The sequence below is a fragment of the Miscanthus floridulus genome, chromosome 2 (genome assembly GCF_019320115.1).
Source record: "Miscanthus floridulus cultivar M001 chromosome 2, ASM1932011v1, whole genome shotgun sequence".
In the NCBI taxonomy this organism is placed as follows: Eukaryota; Viridiplantae; Streptophyta; class Magnoliopsida; order Poales; family Poaceae; genus Miscanthus; species Miscanthus floridulus.
Window position 1 is genome coordinate 175,522,813 of NC_089581.1, and position 19,028 is coordinate 175,541,840.

The 19,028-nt window shown below is 50.7% G+C and overlaps 2 protein-coding genes across 2 annotated transcripts in view; both read right to left on the bottom strand.

Moving 5' to 3' along the window:
* Window positions 1-19,028, bottom strand: part of LOC136535800 (cell division control protein 2 homolog) — a 69,942-nt gene that overhangs the window by 43,710 nt on the left and 7,204 nt on the right. The gene's annotated exons all lie outside the window — the stretch shown is intronic.
* On the bottom strand, window positions 13,418-18,387 carry LOC136540775 (T-complex protein 1 subunit delta-like). Its single transcript, XM_066532796.1, has 2 exons — window positions 17,117-18,387; window positions 13,418-14,142 (listed from the first exon to the last, which is right to left on the bottom strand). The coding sequence occupies exons 1-2, from the start codon at window positions 18,340-18,342 to the stop codon at window positions 13,761-13,763; spliced, it is 1,608 nt and encodes a 535-aa protein (XP_066388893.1). The 5' UTR covers window positions 18,343-18,387; the 3' UTR covers window positions 13,418-13,760.

Below are 19,028 nucleotides of genomic sequence, written 5' to 3' on the forward strand. Positions count from 1 at the left end.
CGTACAAAATGGCATCAATCACGTTTCATAGGAATTATAATGGTAAGTTTACAATATCACAAATTGTAATGGTATATTTCCAAACTTGCATAATTGTAATGGTAGCATTTGAATTAACCCTAGAAAATCTCCATGGGAGCCTTATCCACCTCACAGCGCACACAAGCTTCTCGCAGTCATAGCAATGGCATGGGCGAGTACTTCTCGCCTTCCCCAGCAACTCCCATAGAACGGCCGCCCGCCCTCTCTGCCTAGGTACAACCATGCCTGCCCTCCTGCACTCTGACCCCTCGGAGCTCATCGTGCCGCCATTCTTAGAGCTCACATCTGCAAGCCACCGTCCTCAGACACTCAAATCAAATCAAGCAGGAGTTTGACCTCTGGCATTGTTGGTGTTTTCGGACCACCAATGAGTAAATTTGTATTTGCGCATCTGGCTCGGATGGTGTGCTCGAAGGACATAAGGGTTTATACTGGTTCATGCAGAATGTCCCTACGTCTAGTTTGCTGCTGCTCGTGTTACCGGCATTTGGTTTGCAGTAGGAGTTACAAATAGGTGAGAGAGGGAGAGGATCTCAAGTCTCTGGTAGAAGGAGTGAACGGGTGCTGAGAGCTCGCTTGCCGCTCAGCCATGTGCTCTTGTCATGCTCTTATCTCCTAATCTCAATCTCCTCTTTCATGAGGCATCCTGCTTCCCTCTTTATAGGTGAAGAGAAAGCGTGGGTTACAGAGGAGGAAAAGGAGAAGAACGAGGGAGAGAAGAAGGCTTCTAGGGTCGCCAGATCCTTCTTCTCCTTCATGTGGGTCCCACTGATCCTGTAGATGTCAACAGGGATGGCTCCATATCATGGCCCTATTCATCATTGGCGCCATGCGTAGGCATCATCTATCGGTCATGGCGTTCCACTCCGTCCCGACGGACGTCTTGCTGAATTGATGCGCCTGTCAACGTCCATACGAGGATTAGGCAGAACAGCACCGGCACACCCGACACTGTTCTTGATGTGAATCCTTAGGTATGTCCTGTCATGGCCATAGGTTACATCGAGGCATGCCAGCCTCTTCCCTGGTATCAGAGTTTTGACCCAGGCCCATACGCTTGGACCTAGGAGTGGTTGGTGGCGGTATGGGTCCCTGTCGAACGAGATAGAACCCGCGTCCTCAAGGTCGAACAAGACAGAGCCCGCAACCTTGAGCGAGACAAAAACCATGTCCTTGGGGTTGGGTGAGACAGAGCCCGCACCCAAGGGATCGGGCAAGACAGAGCCTGTGGCCTCGATGTCAGGCAAGACGGAGCCCGTGGCTTTGAGGTCGGGCGAGATGGACCCCGCAGCCTTAGGCGAGATGGAACCTGAGTCCTTGGGGTTGGGCGAGACGAAGCCCGTGGCTTTGAGGTCGGGTGAGGTGGACCCTGCGGCTTTGGGCGAGATGGAACCTCTGTCCTTGGGGTCGAGCAAGATAGAGCCCACAGCCTTGGGCGAGATAGAACCCGCATCCTTGGGGTCGGGCGAGATGGAGCCCGCACCCAAGGGGTCAGGCGAGATAGAGCCCGCGGCCTTGGAGTCGGGCGAGACCTTTTAATATGTCTCGAGTCATCCGGGAAAGTCAGTGCAGACACTAACTTCCTTGCTTTAGGTATCCCTAATATAGATACCGATAGTAGCCCCCGAGCCTGTGGAGGAGTAGAATACTCCTTTGGAGGCTTTTCTATATGGGAGGACTCTAAGGGCCTTGGCCTTCTTTTTGTAGCCCACGGCGTGTCCTGGTAGGATGGTGATTCCCTTTTGTTTCGATCGGTCTTCTTAGAGGCATGTAACCATAGGATTCGGGAGGTCAGAAAGATTTTTCTTGATTTCGGTCCCCTAGGATCCGATCGGTCCGCCATCGTACAGTGACCGTGCATTCAGTCTCCTTGCGAGTCCAACTTCCCTCAAGCCCCCACACATAGTAGGGGTTCGGTCGAGGGTCGGCTTGTCTTTGTGATCGTCATCCCTTAAGCGCTTTTTCGATAAAACGTAGGGGCTGAGCCATGCCATGTTTTCCTCGATGGACAAAACATGGTGCTCGGTGAGCTGTTAATGGGCTAGTCCAAGTGGGGCCTTAGCTTCTCATTCATGGGGGTCTAGCATGGGTCAGCTGGTGACCGACTCTAGGCTCTTGGTGGCCAATCCATATAGTTCTTTGGTCCATTCGGCCGGTCCCAAGGGCTTGTTGCCTTTCTTTGAGGAAAAACCATGGACTGGGAACCGACCAAGACTCGAACATGGGCTGGGATGCCAACGGCGCCCGTCCACCTAGGTACTAGCCACTAGTGGGCCCATCCCTTTCCACCCCTCGCTCTAAGGGTGCCCCGGAGCGGCTGTGAACCCATCGGTGGGCTAGCCTTTGAACTCCTGGTCCTGAATGGATTGTAATGGCATTTTCAACTCTGTATCCCTCCTTACCTACGATAGTTCTTGACCCATCAACCGGGCAAACCATCATCCAGCATGTCCTTTGAGGGTGCATCCAGAGATAGCGTGTGCATGATCTTTGGAGGAAGGTGACATGACGTGGTGTAGCAGGCGCATGAACCTAGGTGGATGGTTCACCTTCTCGCCCTGCTATGTCCTATAAATAGCGGCCTCCCCCTTCACATTTCTACACACCAAAACCATAGCCTTACCTTCTCTATTTTTCTACTACCGCCGTTTAGATCTGTCGTGCTTGATAATCCTCCGCCGGAGCCCTAGATCTATAGCTTCTGCTTCTCTGCCACCGCCTTTGCTTCTCTACAGCCGCCTCTGTCCTCCATGGATTCGTGGTAACGCTCCGATGTTACCCATGCGTGCATGGAGGGCCTTGTCAAGCGTGGTGTTCTCCATAGGAGGACTGATGAGGCGGAGTGTCCTATGCCTGGCCATGAGGATGTGCTAGCACCACCCGATGGCTACATTGTCTCCTTCACGCCCTTCCACAAGCGCAGAGTCGTGGTTCCTCCCCACCCATTCTTCTGGGGTCTACTGCACCACTATCCGATCAAGCTACAACCCTTGAACCCTAATGAGATCTAGCACATCGTGGCCTTCATCATGATGTACGAGGGGTACCTAGGGATCGAGCCCTACTTCGAGCTATGGAGATATTTATTCTCCATCTCCTTGATCAAGAAGAAGGAGAGAGGCCGAGAGACCCCAGTGCCGATGGGATGTGCGGGCATCCACCTTCGAGGGTAGCGGGTGGCCAAGTACATGCCCTGCCAGCTCTCCAGATCCAACAAAAGGTGGCACTCGCATTGGTTCTACCTAAAAAATGACCCTGTCGCTCCCTTGCCGGTCTTCTCTGGGCGCCTAGTAGAAGAGGTACCGCCATCATGGCTGTGGGGGCCACCTATCATGGAGAAGAAGAGGATGAGCGACCTCCTCGAGGCCATCGCATTCCTAAAGACCCAAGGCCTCTGCGGGGTTGGTGTCATGGGGGGTATCACGCGAGGAGGGTGGCACCACTGATGGCGCGCGTCCTCCCACTGTACGGGATGATGCCCGGTGCATAGCTCGTCAGGATGACGCTCGCCTAGGGGCTACTCTATGATAGGGAGGTCATGTAGTGCATCAAGGAGGCCATGGGGGAGGCCGACATCGTGTTCCCGATCCTAGGGCATCCCAAGATGCGACCGAACATGGGCTTCATTGAGGTGCCTGCAGGGTTAGTCTTTCAGGAATCTATCACGCTGCTGCTAGAGCCCACAGCCATGAGGGCAATGAACCATGCCGTGGATGAACAAAGGAAGAAGGAGAACGATGAGGAGAAGAAACGGTGGTCGAAGCATCGAACAAAGCTGCAGCGAGGGAAGAGGCATCAAGGTTCGTTGGGAGAAGACGAGGGAGAAGAAGAAGAGGAGGAGGAAGATGACGGCTCTAGGTCGCCTGTCCTGTGGGATGATCTGGCCGCCGGGGATGAGGACCCGCCTTCGCCATAGGCAGGGCCCTTCCTATGGCATGCCATGGGGCAGGAGGGGGAGGACGCGCCCTCAGACATGATGGAATTAAACTGCCCCGCCCCATCCGGACCTTCGACGGTGGCCTCGAAACCAACGGAATCATGCCACCTCATCTTGTCTGGGCCTTTGACGGCGGCCCTAGAGCCGGTAGAATCAGACCATCCTGCTCCATCCGGGCCATCTATGGTGGCCCCGAAGCTGGCCGAAATAGGTCACCCCGCTCCGTCCGAGCCCTCGGCAGCGCCTCTAGAGTCAGCGGGAGGTGGCCTTTCTGATTCGTTTGAGCCCTCTGAGCCGAGGGAGGGCTCGAAGCAGCAATGTGCCAACAAGGAGTAGCCAGGGTCGAGCAAGCTGGCCCCAAAACATCCTTGCACGATGGCGTTAGGGTGAGTCAAGAGTTTTTTCATCCTTTTGTCTTAATGAATTTTTGCCTCGAACTGACCGCCATGTCCCTTACAGCATCGGAGGATGTGGGACTCTCCTATGGCTCTCTCCAAAAAAAGATCTACCTTCGGCAAACTCGCCAAGAGCCGGCTAGCACCGCGCTAGTGGTGAGCGTGAATGGCGTTGGGGCGGCCACAGCATCGACTTGGGAGGCATAGCCAATGGCTGCATCCATGGGAGAGCAGGCGAAGGAGGGCGCGTCTGGGGCGCCCATGGTGGGCGTGGCGCGGCTAGTCATGTCCTCGACATCGTAGGCGGAGGTGGCACGGCTGGAGCCATCGTCCAAGCAAGTGGCCATGTCCATGGCAGGCAGACAGAAGGGGGCGCACCCGAGGAATCCTTCGTGGATGTGGCAATAGGGTAGGCCTTCATGTCCCTATCACCCACCCCCTCTATCGCTAGAGGAGCCACTCTAGAGGAGCTACCACCGCAAGAGAGGTCGGCGCTGCTTGAGGTTGGCGTAGGGATGTTCTGGTCTCTGGTCCGGGTGGCTGTCCTCAATGATGTAGCAAAGGAGAGGGAATGGGGGAGCATCCACATAGAGGTTGGGCCATGGTTCGCGCCCTAACCACCATGCTGAGCTCGATGCATGACATTTTCACCCTGTTTGGTCAGGTATGATATGACCATGCTTCCGACCCTCATGTTCTCTTTCCACGCCTCTAAGTCTTGTCTTCTTTGTAGATCCTTATGGTTCGTAGCCAGGAGAAGTCCTAGTTCCTTACCAAGGAGATGCGGCGGAGTGAGGGGCTGGCCGCATAGCTCGTTGTTGCCCATCAGGAGGTGGCTAAGCTTGCCCCTACCGCCCAGGAGGTGGCCGACCTCCGAGTCAGGGAGAAGGACACTCGCGACAACGCCTGCAAGGCCGAGGAGAAGCTCGTGGCCCTGATCGAGAGGGTGCACATGGACACCATGGAGGCCGAGCAGCTACGGAAGGAGCGGGATGAATTGCTCTAGGGCATAGAGGAGCTCCACATGAGGATTGACTTGGCTCGCCAGGAGCACACCGATGCTCAATAGTGGATCGACCACCTCGAGGATGAGCTTCAGGGGGAGAGAGACCTGAAGGTTGTAGCCAAGGGCATGTCCACCGTGCTCGCCATCAAGGTCGATTAGCGCCAAGAAGAGGTCCGGCGTGTGGAGGCCGAGGTGACCCAACAATGCGATGAGGTGCATAGACTTTAGGTAGATGTGAATGGTAAGTCTCTGGTTTCCCTTGTTGTCTTTCTCCCTAGAATCCATGGTAAGCCTTTTGATACAGTCGGTACATGACTTAGGCCGGTCTCGACGACAAGCTTGGGGCGGAGGTGGTGAAGAGCCATGGCCTAGAGAAGGAGCTCAGCGAGGTGAAGGACACCCTCCAGAAGGAGAGCGACGATCACAACAACCAACACGTCGCCATCTAGCTGGTTTGCGATGAGCTTGAGCTGGCCCTAGAGCAGGAGACAAGCTCGCTCACGGTTTGTGCCACCCGGATATGTGATGTGGCAAGGGGCGTGCTCTGCTTTGGTGTTCATCGATCGTTCGTGATCGCCCGTTCTCATTACAAGAACATCAATCTAGCGATGATGACCAAGGCTTTGCGCCCATCTATACCGACGCCGAACTAGATGACATCGAGAAGGAGGTGGCCCCCTGGTGCATGACCTTCCCTCCCTAGGATCTGAGTCATTGTCCTGTGACCGCACATTTGGCCTCCTTGCGAGTCTAACTTCCCTCGAGCCCCCGCGCATTGCAGGGGTCCTGTCGAGGGGTCAACTCATCTTTATGATCATCATCCCTCAAGCGTTTTTTTGATAAAACAGAGGGGCTGAGCCGTGCCACGTTTTTCTCGATGGATGAAACATTATGCTCGGTGAGCTATTAACGGGCTAGTCCGAGTGGGGCCCCGGCTTCCCGTTCATGGGGGTTCGGAATGGTTCAACTGGTGACTGACTCCAGATTCTCAATGACCAATCCATATAGTTCTTGGGTCCGTTCGACCGGTCCTAAGGGCTCATTGTCTTTCTTCGAGGAAAAACCATGGATTGGGAACCAAGACTCGAACATGGGCCGGGATGCCCGTGGCACTCGTGCACCCTGGTACTGGCTGCTAGTGGGCCCATCCCTTTCCATCCCTCACTTTAAGGGTGCCCTGGAGCGGCTGTGAACCCGTTGGAGGGCCAGCCTTCGAACTCCTAGGCTTGAATGGGCCGTAGGAGCGTTTTCAGCTCTATATCCCTCCTTACCCATGATGGTTCTCTCGCCTATCTACATCGATGCCGAGCTGGACGACATCGAGAAGGAGGTGTCCCCTTATGGCACAGGACTTACCTATCGAGATAGAGGATGAGATCATCCCCCCAAGAAATTAGTTAGGTAGATAAGCCACATGGCGAACTTATAATAAGTGGACAAGCTCTTAAATTTCTTTATGGCCAAATAGATTTTTATCTCTTCTCCCCTTTTTGTATAAAAAGGTTAATGCGTTCTGACCCTTTCCGTTGTTAAGGCTGTAAAGCTCAGGGTGTAGGTGAAAAATCTCTGATCACGTTAGTGAGCAAAAACGCCGTAGCCACTGGTGCGTAGGTTTCTTGCAGTCCGACCAGTTTTACTCGACGTTTGTTTCTGCAACCCTTGCTTTTAGATCTTAACTAGAGAAAGGGTCGGGGATAAAGAATGTCTACCGAATAGATATACTCTTTAATGTGTTCTGACTCTTTCCATAGTTAAGGCTAAAAAGCTTAAGGTGTGGGCAAAAAACTCTGATCACGCTAGTGAGCAAAAACACCGTAGCTGCTAGGGCGTAGGTTTCTTGCGGTCCGACCAGTTTTACTCAGCGTTCGTTTCCGCAACCCTTGGTTCTAGATCTTAACGTGAGAAAAGGTCAGACATAGAGAATGTCTATCGGATAGATATACTCTTTAATGTGTTCCGACTCTTTACGTAGTTAAGGCTAAAAAGATCGGGGTGCGGGCAAAAAACTCTGATCACGCTGGTGAGAAAAAATGTCGCAGCCGTTGGGGCGTAGGTTTCTTGTGGTCCGACTAGTTTTACTCAACGTTTGTTTTCGCAACCCTTGATTCTAGATCTTAACATGAGAAAGGGTCAGGCATAGAGAATGTCTACCAAATAGATATGCTCTTATTAGCCCCTGAGTGAGGCCCGACCCCTTGCCATTGCTGGAGTCAGGTGTCACTAAAGATCGAGGAGTCGATAGCGAAACCGATAAGAGAAAGCGTGCGTAGATTAAGGGTAAAAGCGACGTAGCTGTTCGATGTTCCATGCGTTGACGAAGACTTCGCCATTGATGGTCTTGACCTTATAGGTGCCTGGTCGGAGCACCTCCGTGATGATGTACGGTCCCTCCCATGGTGGAGAGAGCTTGTGGTAGTTCTTGTTGCTCTGGACGAGGCAGAGCACTAGGTCCCCGGTGTTGAAGGCCCGACCCCACACTCGACGGTTGTGGTACCAGCACAACGCTTGCTGGTACTTGGCCAAGCAGAGGAGGGCAACGTCACGTGCTTCATCTAGCTAGTCCATGGCATCCTCGAGGGACGCCTCGACTCCCTACTCATCGTACGCCCTGACCCTTGGTGCTCCATAATCGAGGTCGACCGAGAGGATAGCCTCGGAATCATAGACCATGAAGAATGGCATGTAGCTGGTGGCCCAGCTGGGGTCATCCTCAAGCTCTATAGCACCATGGGAAGCTCCACGACCCATCATCTACTAAACTTATTCAACCGGTTGAAGATCCTAGGCTTGAGGCCATGTAGGACCATGTCGTTCATGCGCTCGACCTGCCCATTCATGCGGGGGTGCACCACGGCGGCCCAATCAACATGGATGTGGTATTCATCACAGAATTGGAGGAACTTTTTCCTAGTGAACTACGTGCCGTTGTTCGTGATAATGGAGTTTAGGACTCCAAAGCGATGGATGATGTCAAGGAAGAATTGCATGGCTTGCTCGGACTTGATCGCGGAGATTGGTCGAGCCTCTATCCACTTTGTAAACTTGTCTACAGCGACAAGCAAGTGCGTATAGCCCCCGGACACCCTCTTGAGAGGTCCAAATAGATCGAGCCCCTAGACCGCGAACGGCCACATGATAGGGATCGTTTGGAGTGCTTGGGCTGACAGGTGGGTCTGCCGAGCATAGTATTGACACCTTCATAGGTGCGCACAATCTGTTCGACGTCGGCTACTATGGTTGACTAGTAGAAGCCTTATCGGAATGTGTTTCCAACTAGGGTCCTAGGTGCAGCATGGTGCCCATAGACCCCACCATGGATATCACTCAGGAACTGCTTCCCTTGTTCAATGGGGATGCAGTGTTGTAGGACTTGGTGCGATGCGCGAGCCGCAGAGCCTCTGTTTTGTCCGTCGGTAGCACCTCATGGAGAAGGTAGTCGAGGTAAGGCATCCTCTAGTTGGCTAGAGGGTTGAGCTCTATCGCTGGATCCTCGTCAAGCTCCATGATTTTAGGGTCAGATGGAGCCACCAGCTAGTTAGCCCCGAGCCTATGGCAGGCAGCCCATCACCGGTCTGTTCCGGCTCCTCGTAGCAGATCGAGGGCTTGTACTAATCGCTGGCAAAGACGCCTGTCGGCACTGGCTCTCAGCCGGATGCTGTTTTCGCTAGTGTGTCGTCCGCCTCATTGAGACGCCTCAGGATGTGATTGAGCTCGAGACCATCGAACTTGTCCTCCAGCTAGTGGACTTCTCGGCAATATGCAATGATCTTGGCATTATGGCAGCTTGATTCCTTCATGACTTGGTCGATGACCAGCTGGGAGTTGCCCCGGACATCAAGCTGTCGGATACCCAATTCGATGGCGATGCGCAGGACGTTGATGAGTGCCTTATACTCGGCCACATTGTTGGAGGAGGGGAAATGGATGCGAACCATGTACCTCATGTGTACCTCGAGGGGCGAAACAAAGACTAGCCCCACCCTGGCACCTTTCTTCATCAGCGATCCATCGAAGTACATCGTCCAGTACTCTTGGTCGACGACTGCTGGCAGCATTTGGATCTCGGTCCACTCTGTAATGAAATCAGCCAGCACTTGGGACTTGATGGCCGTCCAAGAAGCATAAAAAATGCCTTGACCCATCAGCTCGAGTGCCCACTTTGTGATTCTTCCTATGGCATCTTGGTTTGGATGACCTCACCGAGAGGAAAGGACGTCACGACCGTCACCGGATGCGACTCAAAGTAGTGATGCAACTTCCTCTTAGCGATAAGGATGGCGTACAGGAGTTTCTGGATTTAGGGGTAGCGAGTTTTGAAATCGGACAAGACCTCGCTAACGAAGTACACGGGACATTGTACTTTGAGGGCGTGTCCCTCTTCTTCCCGCTCTACCACTAGGGCGGCGCTGACCACTTGCGTGGTGGCCGCAATGTAGAGCAGGAGCGGTTCCCTATAGGTTGGGGGAACCAGGATCGGGGCCTTCGTCATGAGCTACTTGACCTTGTCAAGTGCCTCCTGGGTCTCGGGCGTCCATTCAAAATGGTCGGCTTTCTTTAGAAGCCGATAGAGGGGGAGACCTCGTTCACTGAGGTGCGAGATAAAGCGGCTGATTGTGGCGAGGCACCCTATAACTCGTTGTACCCCCTTTATGTTATGAAACGGGGCCATCCTCATGATGGTCGAGATGTTCTCTGGGTTGGCTTCGATGCCACGCTTGGAGATGATAAAACCCAGCAGCATACCCCTCAGGACCCCTAAAATGCATTTCTCGGGGTTGAGTTTGATGTTGTTTGCTTAGAGTTTCGCTAAGGTCTGCTCTAGGTCGGCTATGAGCTGGTCAGCCCGTTTGGATTTGACCATGATGTCATCTATGTAGGCCTCAATGGTTTGCCCAATGAGGTCCCCGAAACACTTGAACATACAATGCTAGTATGTAGCCCCCACGTTTTTCAGACCAAACGGCATTGTGATGTAGCAGAATGATCCGAACTGGGTGATGAAAGATGTCGCGAGCTGGTCGGACTCTTTCATCGTGATTTGATGGTACCCTGAGTACGCATCAAGGAAGCAAAGGGTTTCGCACCCTGAGGTCGAGTCGACTACTTGGTCTATGCGCGACAAAGGAAACGGATCCTTTGGACACGCTTTGTTGAGACCCATGTAGTCAACACACATTCTCTATTTCCCACTCTTTTTTCTTATACCTCCTTGATGAATCTAGCCACCAAAAGCTTCGCAATCTCCTCACCGATGGCCCTATGTTTCTCCTCGTCGAAACGATGTAGGCGTTGCTTCACTGGCTTGGAGCCTGGCCTGATCTTCAGCCTAATCTTCAAGGCGTGCTTGACAACTTCTCTCGGAATGCCTGGCATGTTCGAGGGTCTCCACGTAAAGATGTCTCTGTTGGCACAGAGGAAGTCGATGAGCGTGCTTTCCTATTTAGCGAAAAGTGTGGTGCCGATGCGCACCACTTTGCCCTCGGAGCACTTAGATTCTCTCCCAATCTTATAAAGATGTTCAATCAATGATGGAGATGAGTGGGAGGGCTTTGGCTAGGCTCATAAGGTTGTTATGTCAATGTAAATGGCCAAGAGGGTGAGCTTGAGCAGGCCATGGGTCTTAAATAGAAGCCCCCACGAAATAGAGTCGTTGTACCCCTTCACTGGGTACAGCGCGGGGTGACCGGACGCTCTGGTCGGATCGACTGGACGCTGGCCCTCAGTGTCTGGTCACGTGATACATGCCACGTGTCCCCTGCTTCAAATACTGTTCATCAGATTTCAACGGTCATCTGTTGACCAGACGCTGTGCACAAACTGATTGGACTCTGAGCCTCCAGTGTTCGGTCGTTTCTAGTAAGGTTCCAGAAATGATATTTCACGACCGGACGCGTCCGGTCGTGCTCGACCGGACACAGCCAGCGTCCTGTCACTTGTTGACTTCATTCTGCGTTGTTGGTCAACACGACCGGACACTGGACCTCAGCGTCCGGTCAGTCCAAGACCCAGCGTCCGGTCGATGACCGACGCTAGCGTCTACGCTGCCACACTTGACCAGACGCGCTGGTCCCTCTGAGACCAGCGTCCAGTCACTCAGTGATCAGCAAGACTAACTCCTCTTCACCTCTAACTTCTTTACCCTTGCTCAAATGTGCCAACCACCAAGTGTATCACCTTGTGCACATGTGTTAGCATATTTTCATAAATATTTTCAAGGGTGTTAGCAATCCACTAGATCCTAAATGCATATGCAATGAGTTAGAGCATCTAGTGGCACTTTGATAACCGCATTTCGATACGAGTTTCACCCCTCTTAATAGTACGGCTATCAAACCTAAATGTGATCACACTCTCTAAGTGTCTTGATCACCAAAACAAAATAGCTCCTACAGATTATATATTTGCCTTGAGCTTTTTATTTTTCTCTTTCTTCTTTCCAAGTTGAAGCACTTGATCATCATCATGCCATCATCATCATCATGCCATCATCATCATCATGCTATGATCTTCATTTGCTTCACCACTTGAAGTGTGCTACCTATCTCATGATCACTTGATAAACTAGGTTAACACTTAGGGTTTCATCAATTCACCAAAACCAAACTAGAGCTTTCATCTTCCCTACCTGGCCCGGCGCCCCAGCTCGGCTGCTCCTTGCGTTCCTAGAGCGGTGGTGCCCGACGCCCTTACTTCTTCCCCATCTGGCCATCTAGAGCGGCGGCAGTGCGGCACCGTGACCCAGTCCTAGCAAGCGACACGAAGGCAAGGCGGCGCGGAGGTGCGGAGGCGACGCGAGGTGGCCGACAGCACAGAGGCGAGGTGGCCGGCGGGCGGCGGCATGGAGGCGAGGCGGCGAGATGGGAAGACACCGCGGGGCCTCTGACTGGAGCCCTCCGCTGTGTTTTTTTTTTTCATTTTTCTCTCTTTCTTCTGTTTCGCTGCTGTGCAATGAGTTTAGAACCGAACTAACCGACACCGAAATTCATCGGGTCCGAGTTTTCTAACTAACCAAGCGGTTCTGAGTTTGCTACTAACCGAATTTTATAAAGAACAGAGAAACCGTACCGATCGGATTTGGTTAACCGAATGCCCAGGCTGAGCAAGCGTTCGGCCACCGGGACCTGCAGCGGCTGCAACAGGCCCGTCGTCTTTGACCCCGCAACAGGTTGGGTTCTGTGGCGTGGTACGCTAGGCCCGTGCAGCCTGTGGCCACCGCGAGCGGGCTCATGGTGAGAGGGGCAGGCGGGGATGGTAGGGTGGCCGCGGAGTTGGCAGCAGGGTCTGTGGCGGAACCTGGCAGACTGTGGTGGGCAAACCGTGGCAAGCCAAACATTAGGCGTCGCAGACCGTGGCGGGCAACCGTGGCGAACACCTATCAAAGCAACCGTGGCAAGCCTAACATTAGGTGTGGCAGACCGTGGCGGGCAACCTACACGTTTCAGAAACTAGTACAACTAATATTATTGTGATAACAGCAATTTCTACGGGACCAGGACTAGCTACTTCATAGATTGATTTGAATAAAGTGCATGAAGCAGCACATGTACTGGCAAGTACAGAAATACCTGGATAACAAATTGAGAACTGTGCAATTCAGGTGGCCTCAATTCATATGAGCAGATATTTTTCCGTTAAGCCTAAGAAAGTGTAATACTCTAGCAGGTACTACAATTTCATATGTAACACCTATAAAAAAAATCATATGTAACATCAATACATCAGCTAGCTGAAATGTGTGTGTGTGTGTGTGTGTGTGGTGGTGTGTGTGTGTGTGTGTGGGGGGGGGGGGGGGGGGGGGGGGGGGGGGCTAAAGCATCACAGGCAGTATTGACATGCAGCATAACGTGTCTCCATGATGCCCTGTGTCCTAAGGTACAATTTATCTCATCCAATGCTATATTCATAAATCATAATTGCTTCTGAATTCCGGACATTAGGCCTTGCAAAACTTCAATTTGGAGATTTTTCACCCAATCGTTGTACTTTGCTTATAATGAATGAAATCCTTTCCCAATTTCACAAAAAAAAACATATATAAGTTCATAAAGCCAAGAACAGGTTGAAACACAACATGCACAAAATTTCAAGAAAAAGTATGCCTTACATGTAAGGAAACAAAGGCATACACGGCCAATTAAAAGAAAATGGAGATCGCAGGCGCAACCCTCCCTGGTAGTTTCATGGAAGGATAGTACATTACTGTCCTCTCCGTACTAACATCACACCACGTGTATAAAACATCCAAGTGTACAAACACGCCCATGAATAAAGTTCTACATTAAGTAGAAACCTAACTACTATCAATCCAGACAGAACAGAGCAGGCTGACATGACCACCAACTTCATCAATCTTCAAGATCATTCTGACACTCGCAGGCTCTTACCTAACAGTGACAATGTCATCAATCTTCAAGATCATTCTGACACACTCGCAGGCTAGCGTAATGGCACTTGTGCTCACCAGCAAAGGCTGCACAACATTCTCCTCCAGGATGTTTGTGATCTGCCCTTTCCTCACATTGATGCCAGCGTTCTTCTCACCTCTGGCATGGCGATTCCTGAGTTCAGTGACGATGGAGATTGGGTTGAGCCCAGCATTCTCAGCCAGTGTGTAAGGGATGACCTCAAGTGCCTCAGCAAACTCCTTGATGCAGTAACTCTCCATCCCTCGAAGCTCCTTAGCCCAAGCAGCCAGCTGCATTGACATCTCTATTTCTGGAGCACCGCCACCAGCAATCAAAAACCTCTTGTTCACCAAGCACCTGAAGCATCAAAAGAGGTATAAAATAAAAACTCCTTTTTACTTGGTTTAAAATATAGACACCATACTAATGCAATGTTTAAGTCGGGTACCAGGGGGGGGGGGGGGGGGGGGGGGGGGGGAGTTTAAAAGGAATACAATGTGTGTTTAAGCACAGCTACATTGTTATGAAATTTATAACTAGCATTATAGCCACCATATCATGAAAATATCCTTACTAATGAGTTAGGTATGCCACCAATGATCTTAACAATTTTCTCAGCTTCGACATCTTCAACATATACTAAATCCAAGTCAAGAACTGAGCAGACAAACCCAAAGCATTCAAGCAAGGACAACAATCAAAACACTGTACAGACTCCAGAACGACAGTGTACAATGATCACACACTTCCAAGCCTACTTTGCCATGAACTAGGTAAAGGAGGTCCATAAATTGTTTGGTAGCATAAAAGGACAATGCAAAAAAAAAATGTAATCATTTTGCTAATGCAAATCAAGTCCTGGGAGCCCTCTAACAGCTGGTGTGAATTGAACAATAAACCTAAGTTGGGTTATAAACTACATAGGAGTCTCAACATATGTATAGAGCTAGGGCTCAATCAGGCCCAAAAATATACAGTGTTTAACCAAGGATCCAGCTTCGTAGACCATGGACTAGAAAGCACCAACCATTTTGTCATTAGATCAAATTGTGATCATGCTAGACCAATGAAAATTAATAATCAACACACCATGCACGATCTTGTGCTAACAAGCACTGCTGACCCCAGACAGGCATCACACAATTTATTCTCCAGAAACTGCCAGGAGCCCACCATTGATACATGGCTCTCTCACGTAAAATACAAAACATGAATTCCTCCAGAGCACACAATCTCTCTACTTAAAAAGAATGTAATTTTCCTCCATCCCGCTTTCTTCTGCCCCTGTTTCTTCCATGCATGCCCTACCATTTTTTTCCCTAACCTCACCCCACCACTAAAAGAAGGAAACAATTACAGCACCACTTCATTAAGGCTACAATCACAGCATCACTTTGATGACGCCAGATCTCACCTGTCGCACATGAGTGCTCACTGTCCTGCCACCATCCACCTTGTGGTGCCATCCAATGTGCACCATACCGTCATTGTGAATGGATGTCACACCAAGCCCTTACTACTCCCCCCCCCCCCCCCCCCCCCCCCCCCCTTCCACCCTACCCACCCATCGGAAGGTACACCTGACCTTTGTTCCATGGTTTCATACAGTCAGTACTTCAGACGAGCATCGCACAAGGTCTCGCACGGTCGCAACATCAACGCCAAGGACAGCATCCCTGCCATCTTCGTCGCGGCTTCACCAACGCCGATGAACCACCTCAAACAGACCTTCAAAACGTCAAGCAGACTGCCAGGCATCCACCCCATTCCCTCCACATGCCAGGTCTGTTTTTTCCACACATACCTATGATCTACCATATTGTCTGCACATTAGTCTGTTTGTCCAAAGACCACTTTTGCTTCAATTTAGAATATACTAGTTTTTTTCATACCCACATGGACATGTAACTGGAAACCAAACTTCGATACCTAACTGTTCAGATGAAAATATCCTTTGGTTTGTATATAAATCCATTGTCCTTATTCTTGGTGATGCAACCACGGTTCTCATTGCTGCCGAATTCAAATTCATTGTTGTAAAGTTGAATGATTTTTTTTTTGGTTGAGAAGATTGTTGATATCACCACCTAAAAATTATCCCTCCTCCGCACATCAGGTCTGTTCTTTCCATTCACCTATCATCTACCATATTGTCTGTACATTAGTCTGTTTGTGTAGAGACCTCTTTTGCTTCAATCTAGATACTTTTTTTCATAACCCACATGGACATGCAGCTAGAAACCAATCTTCAATACCTAACTGTTAATATGAAAATACCCTTTGGTTTGTACAAATAAATCCATTGTACTAATTGGTGCTGATATAGGCATGGTTCTGATGGCTGCTGAAATTCAAGTTCATTTGAATTAATTGTTTTTAGTTGACAAGATTCTTGATAACATCATCTAAATATTATCATCCACGTATGGATGAATGTTCCCCCATTGCAACACACAGTCACATTTGCTAGTTAATAATCAAAACATGCTAACTATTCATCAAGTTCTCCAGACATTCGCTAGTTAACAATTAAAAGATGCTGAATGTGCCTCTGGCAGAAAATAGAGGATGAAGGAAAATGGCTCACTATTACTAACAAGTTATTATGCCAGTATCTCCAGGTAAAATGGCAAGCCCAAAACAAGAACCAATGATGAGGTTTTCCAAATAATTTTGCTATAAAAAAGCTATTGCATTTAAAACCACCAACTTACTCTGTATAGAGAAGAGAAAGCTACAAGACTACGAAAATCTAACTTAATGAAATGCTTTTTTATAATAAATGTATACATATCCCTAACAAAAGATGATTATAATACAAGTGAAGAGAATGCCTTTATAAATTTCAAATGTTCTAAGGAAATAGCAGTAGCAATGGTGAGGCGAGGCGCCCTACCCCCCTCACAACACCTAGGCATTTATGGTGGACGCCTACGCGACACCATACGTATATTCCACCATTCCGGGCCGGCATGAAAGGCTGGGTAAGAATCAAATTGCCACTAACAATTGAGCACAAAGATTATACTAATCAGAAGTTCACGACAGCAACCATCCAAGACCATATACATTTAATACCCATCAGTCATTAATTTGTGCATTGTGTTATGCAAAAGTGTAAACAAAGAGCCAAGCGGACATTAGTCCATATGACAGGCCAGTCCATGAAGCAGAGAGCACCACACACCAGACTCTCAGAACATATACAATATACTACATAGCAGAGTGCCGTGGAACACAAAGCAACACAAACCACCTATATCAGACTAGAATTCAGAAGCAATTATGAATATAGCATTGGATTATTATCTCAACATAAGAAAAATTGTACCTTATGACACAGAGGGCATCATGGAGACTGCGTTCAGCTTCATCAATAACCAACTGGTTCGACCCCCTGACAAGTACAGTCGCGGTCCTACCCATGTCCCTGATACCAGTGATCTTCACAACCTTACCCTCCCCAACAGAGATTTCCTCAACAACATCTGCATACCCAAGCTTATCCGTGCGGAAGTGCTCAATGTTGGCAATGGGAAGGCAGTTTAGGGTCTTGGTGATGAACTCAATCTCATCCCTCTCCACATCCTTCACCACCAAAATCTTTGCCTTAGCAAGATAGTGCAGAGACAAGTCAGTGACAGCGTCGCGCAAGATGCTCTTCTGAATGAGCAAGACATTGCATCCAGCCACCTTGATCTTCTTGACCATCCCGAGGATGTAATTGCGCTCCTCGCGTAGGATGCGGTCCATCTGTGCATAGTCCGATACAATGACGCTCTGCTCAATGTCAGTCTTGGGTGGTGAGATTTGGAACTGTATGACGGCGATCTTGGCATTCTCAACCCGAGTTGGGCCCCCAGCAGCATGGCTAGCCTTCTTGTCAAAGATGAGGCCACGGACGAGCTCAGTATCGTCCACGGTGCCACCAAGCTTCTTGACGATGCGGATGCCGCGGAGGTCGAGAAGGTCAGGGTGAGCGGGATCCACCACGGAGAGGGCGGCGTCGACGGCGAGGGGCGAGAGAAGGGTGGAGTACTGGGAGACGACCTTAGAGTTGAGAGCAGTGGACGCGGACTTGACGAGGGACTCCCGGTCGGATAGCTCAATGGGGATGGCCATGGTGTGGAGGATCTCAACAGCGCGCGTGGCGAGGCGGTGGAGAGCGTCGGCGGCGGCGGTGGGGTGGGCCCCGGCGGAGAGGAGCGACGGGGCGCGGCGGAGGAGGGATCCAGCGAGGACGACGACAGTCGTGGTGCCGTCCCCAGCGGCGGCGTCCTGGGAGCGGGATAGCTCGGCGAGCATGCGCGCGGCGGGCTGGAGGAGCGCCATGCGGGAGAGGATGGTGGCACCGTCGTTGGTGATGATGACCTCCTGTGCCTGGTCGCCCGAGGAGATCATCTTGTCCATGCCACGGGGGCCCAGCGAGGTACGCACGGCGTCGGCGACGGCGCGCGCAGCGGCGATGTTGGCGCCGCGCACGTCGTCGCGGCGCTTGGTGTCAGTGTAGGTCTCCGTCTTGCGGGATGGGGCGGTGGCGGCGGCGGCGGCGGCCATGGATCGAGGGGAAAGGAGATGGTGTTTAGGGCTTGGTCAGATCAGGTTGGGGTGTAGGAAGGAAAATGAGTGCTAGGCGGCGGCGCGAGGGTTCGGAAAGGAAGAAGAGGTACTACGCCTACGCTCGCCCAGCAGCAGTGGCCTCTGAGTTAACGATGGGCCGAGGGATTCGCGAATAACGTATGGGCCTCACTGCTGCTGGGCCATGGTGCCAACCCAGCGAGTGGATATGTGGGCTGAGGCTCTAATGGGATAGGTGTTGAGAATGAAACAGAGATAATCAAGTAATTAAGATTGTATTTTCTTTCGCCTCTAATTTGATTTTGAATAGTAGATTCCAGTATCCGACCAGCTATTCTAAATGAATTAGATCTGTTCTCTTTCTGATGACGTTGTTGAACAAATTGTGGATCAGGTACTGCACATCCAGATGAAATGTTACTTTCTATTTATTTCCTTGACCTATTCACTTGCCAGATTCGTTTTCCTGTTCCTGATACCAAGAAATAGGAGTATAGAAGTTATAGATAGATCATGTTTCTCTTTTTCAATTCTCAAGAACAACATATAAGAACACACAAAAGATAAATATGTGAGGTCGAGATTTTGCAGATTTTGGTGGCCGAATGAGATGCAAGGTTCTAAAACAATCTAGCTAACAAGTATCCTGTCTTCTCAAGAAGCAG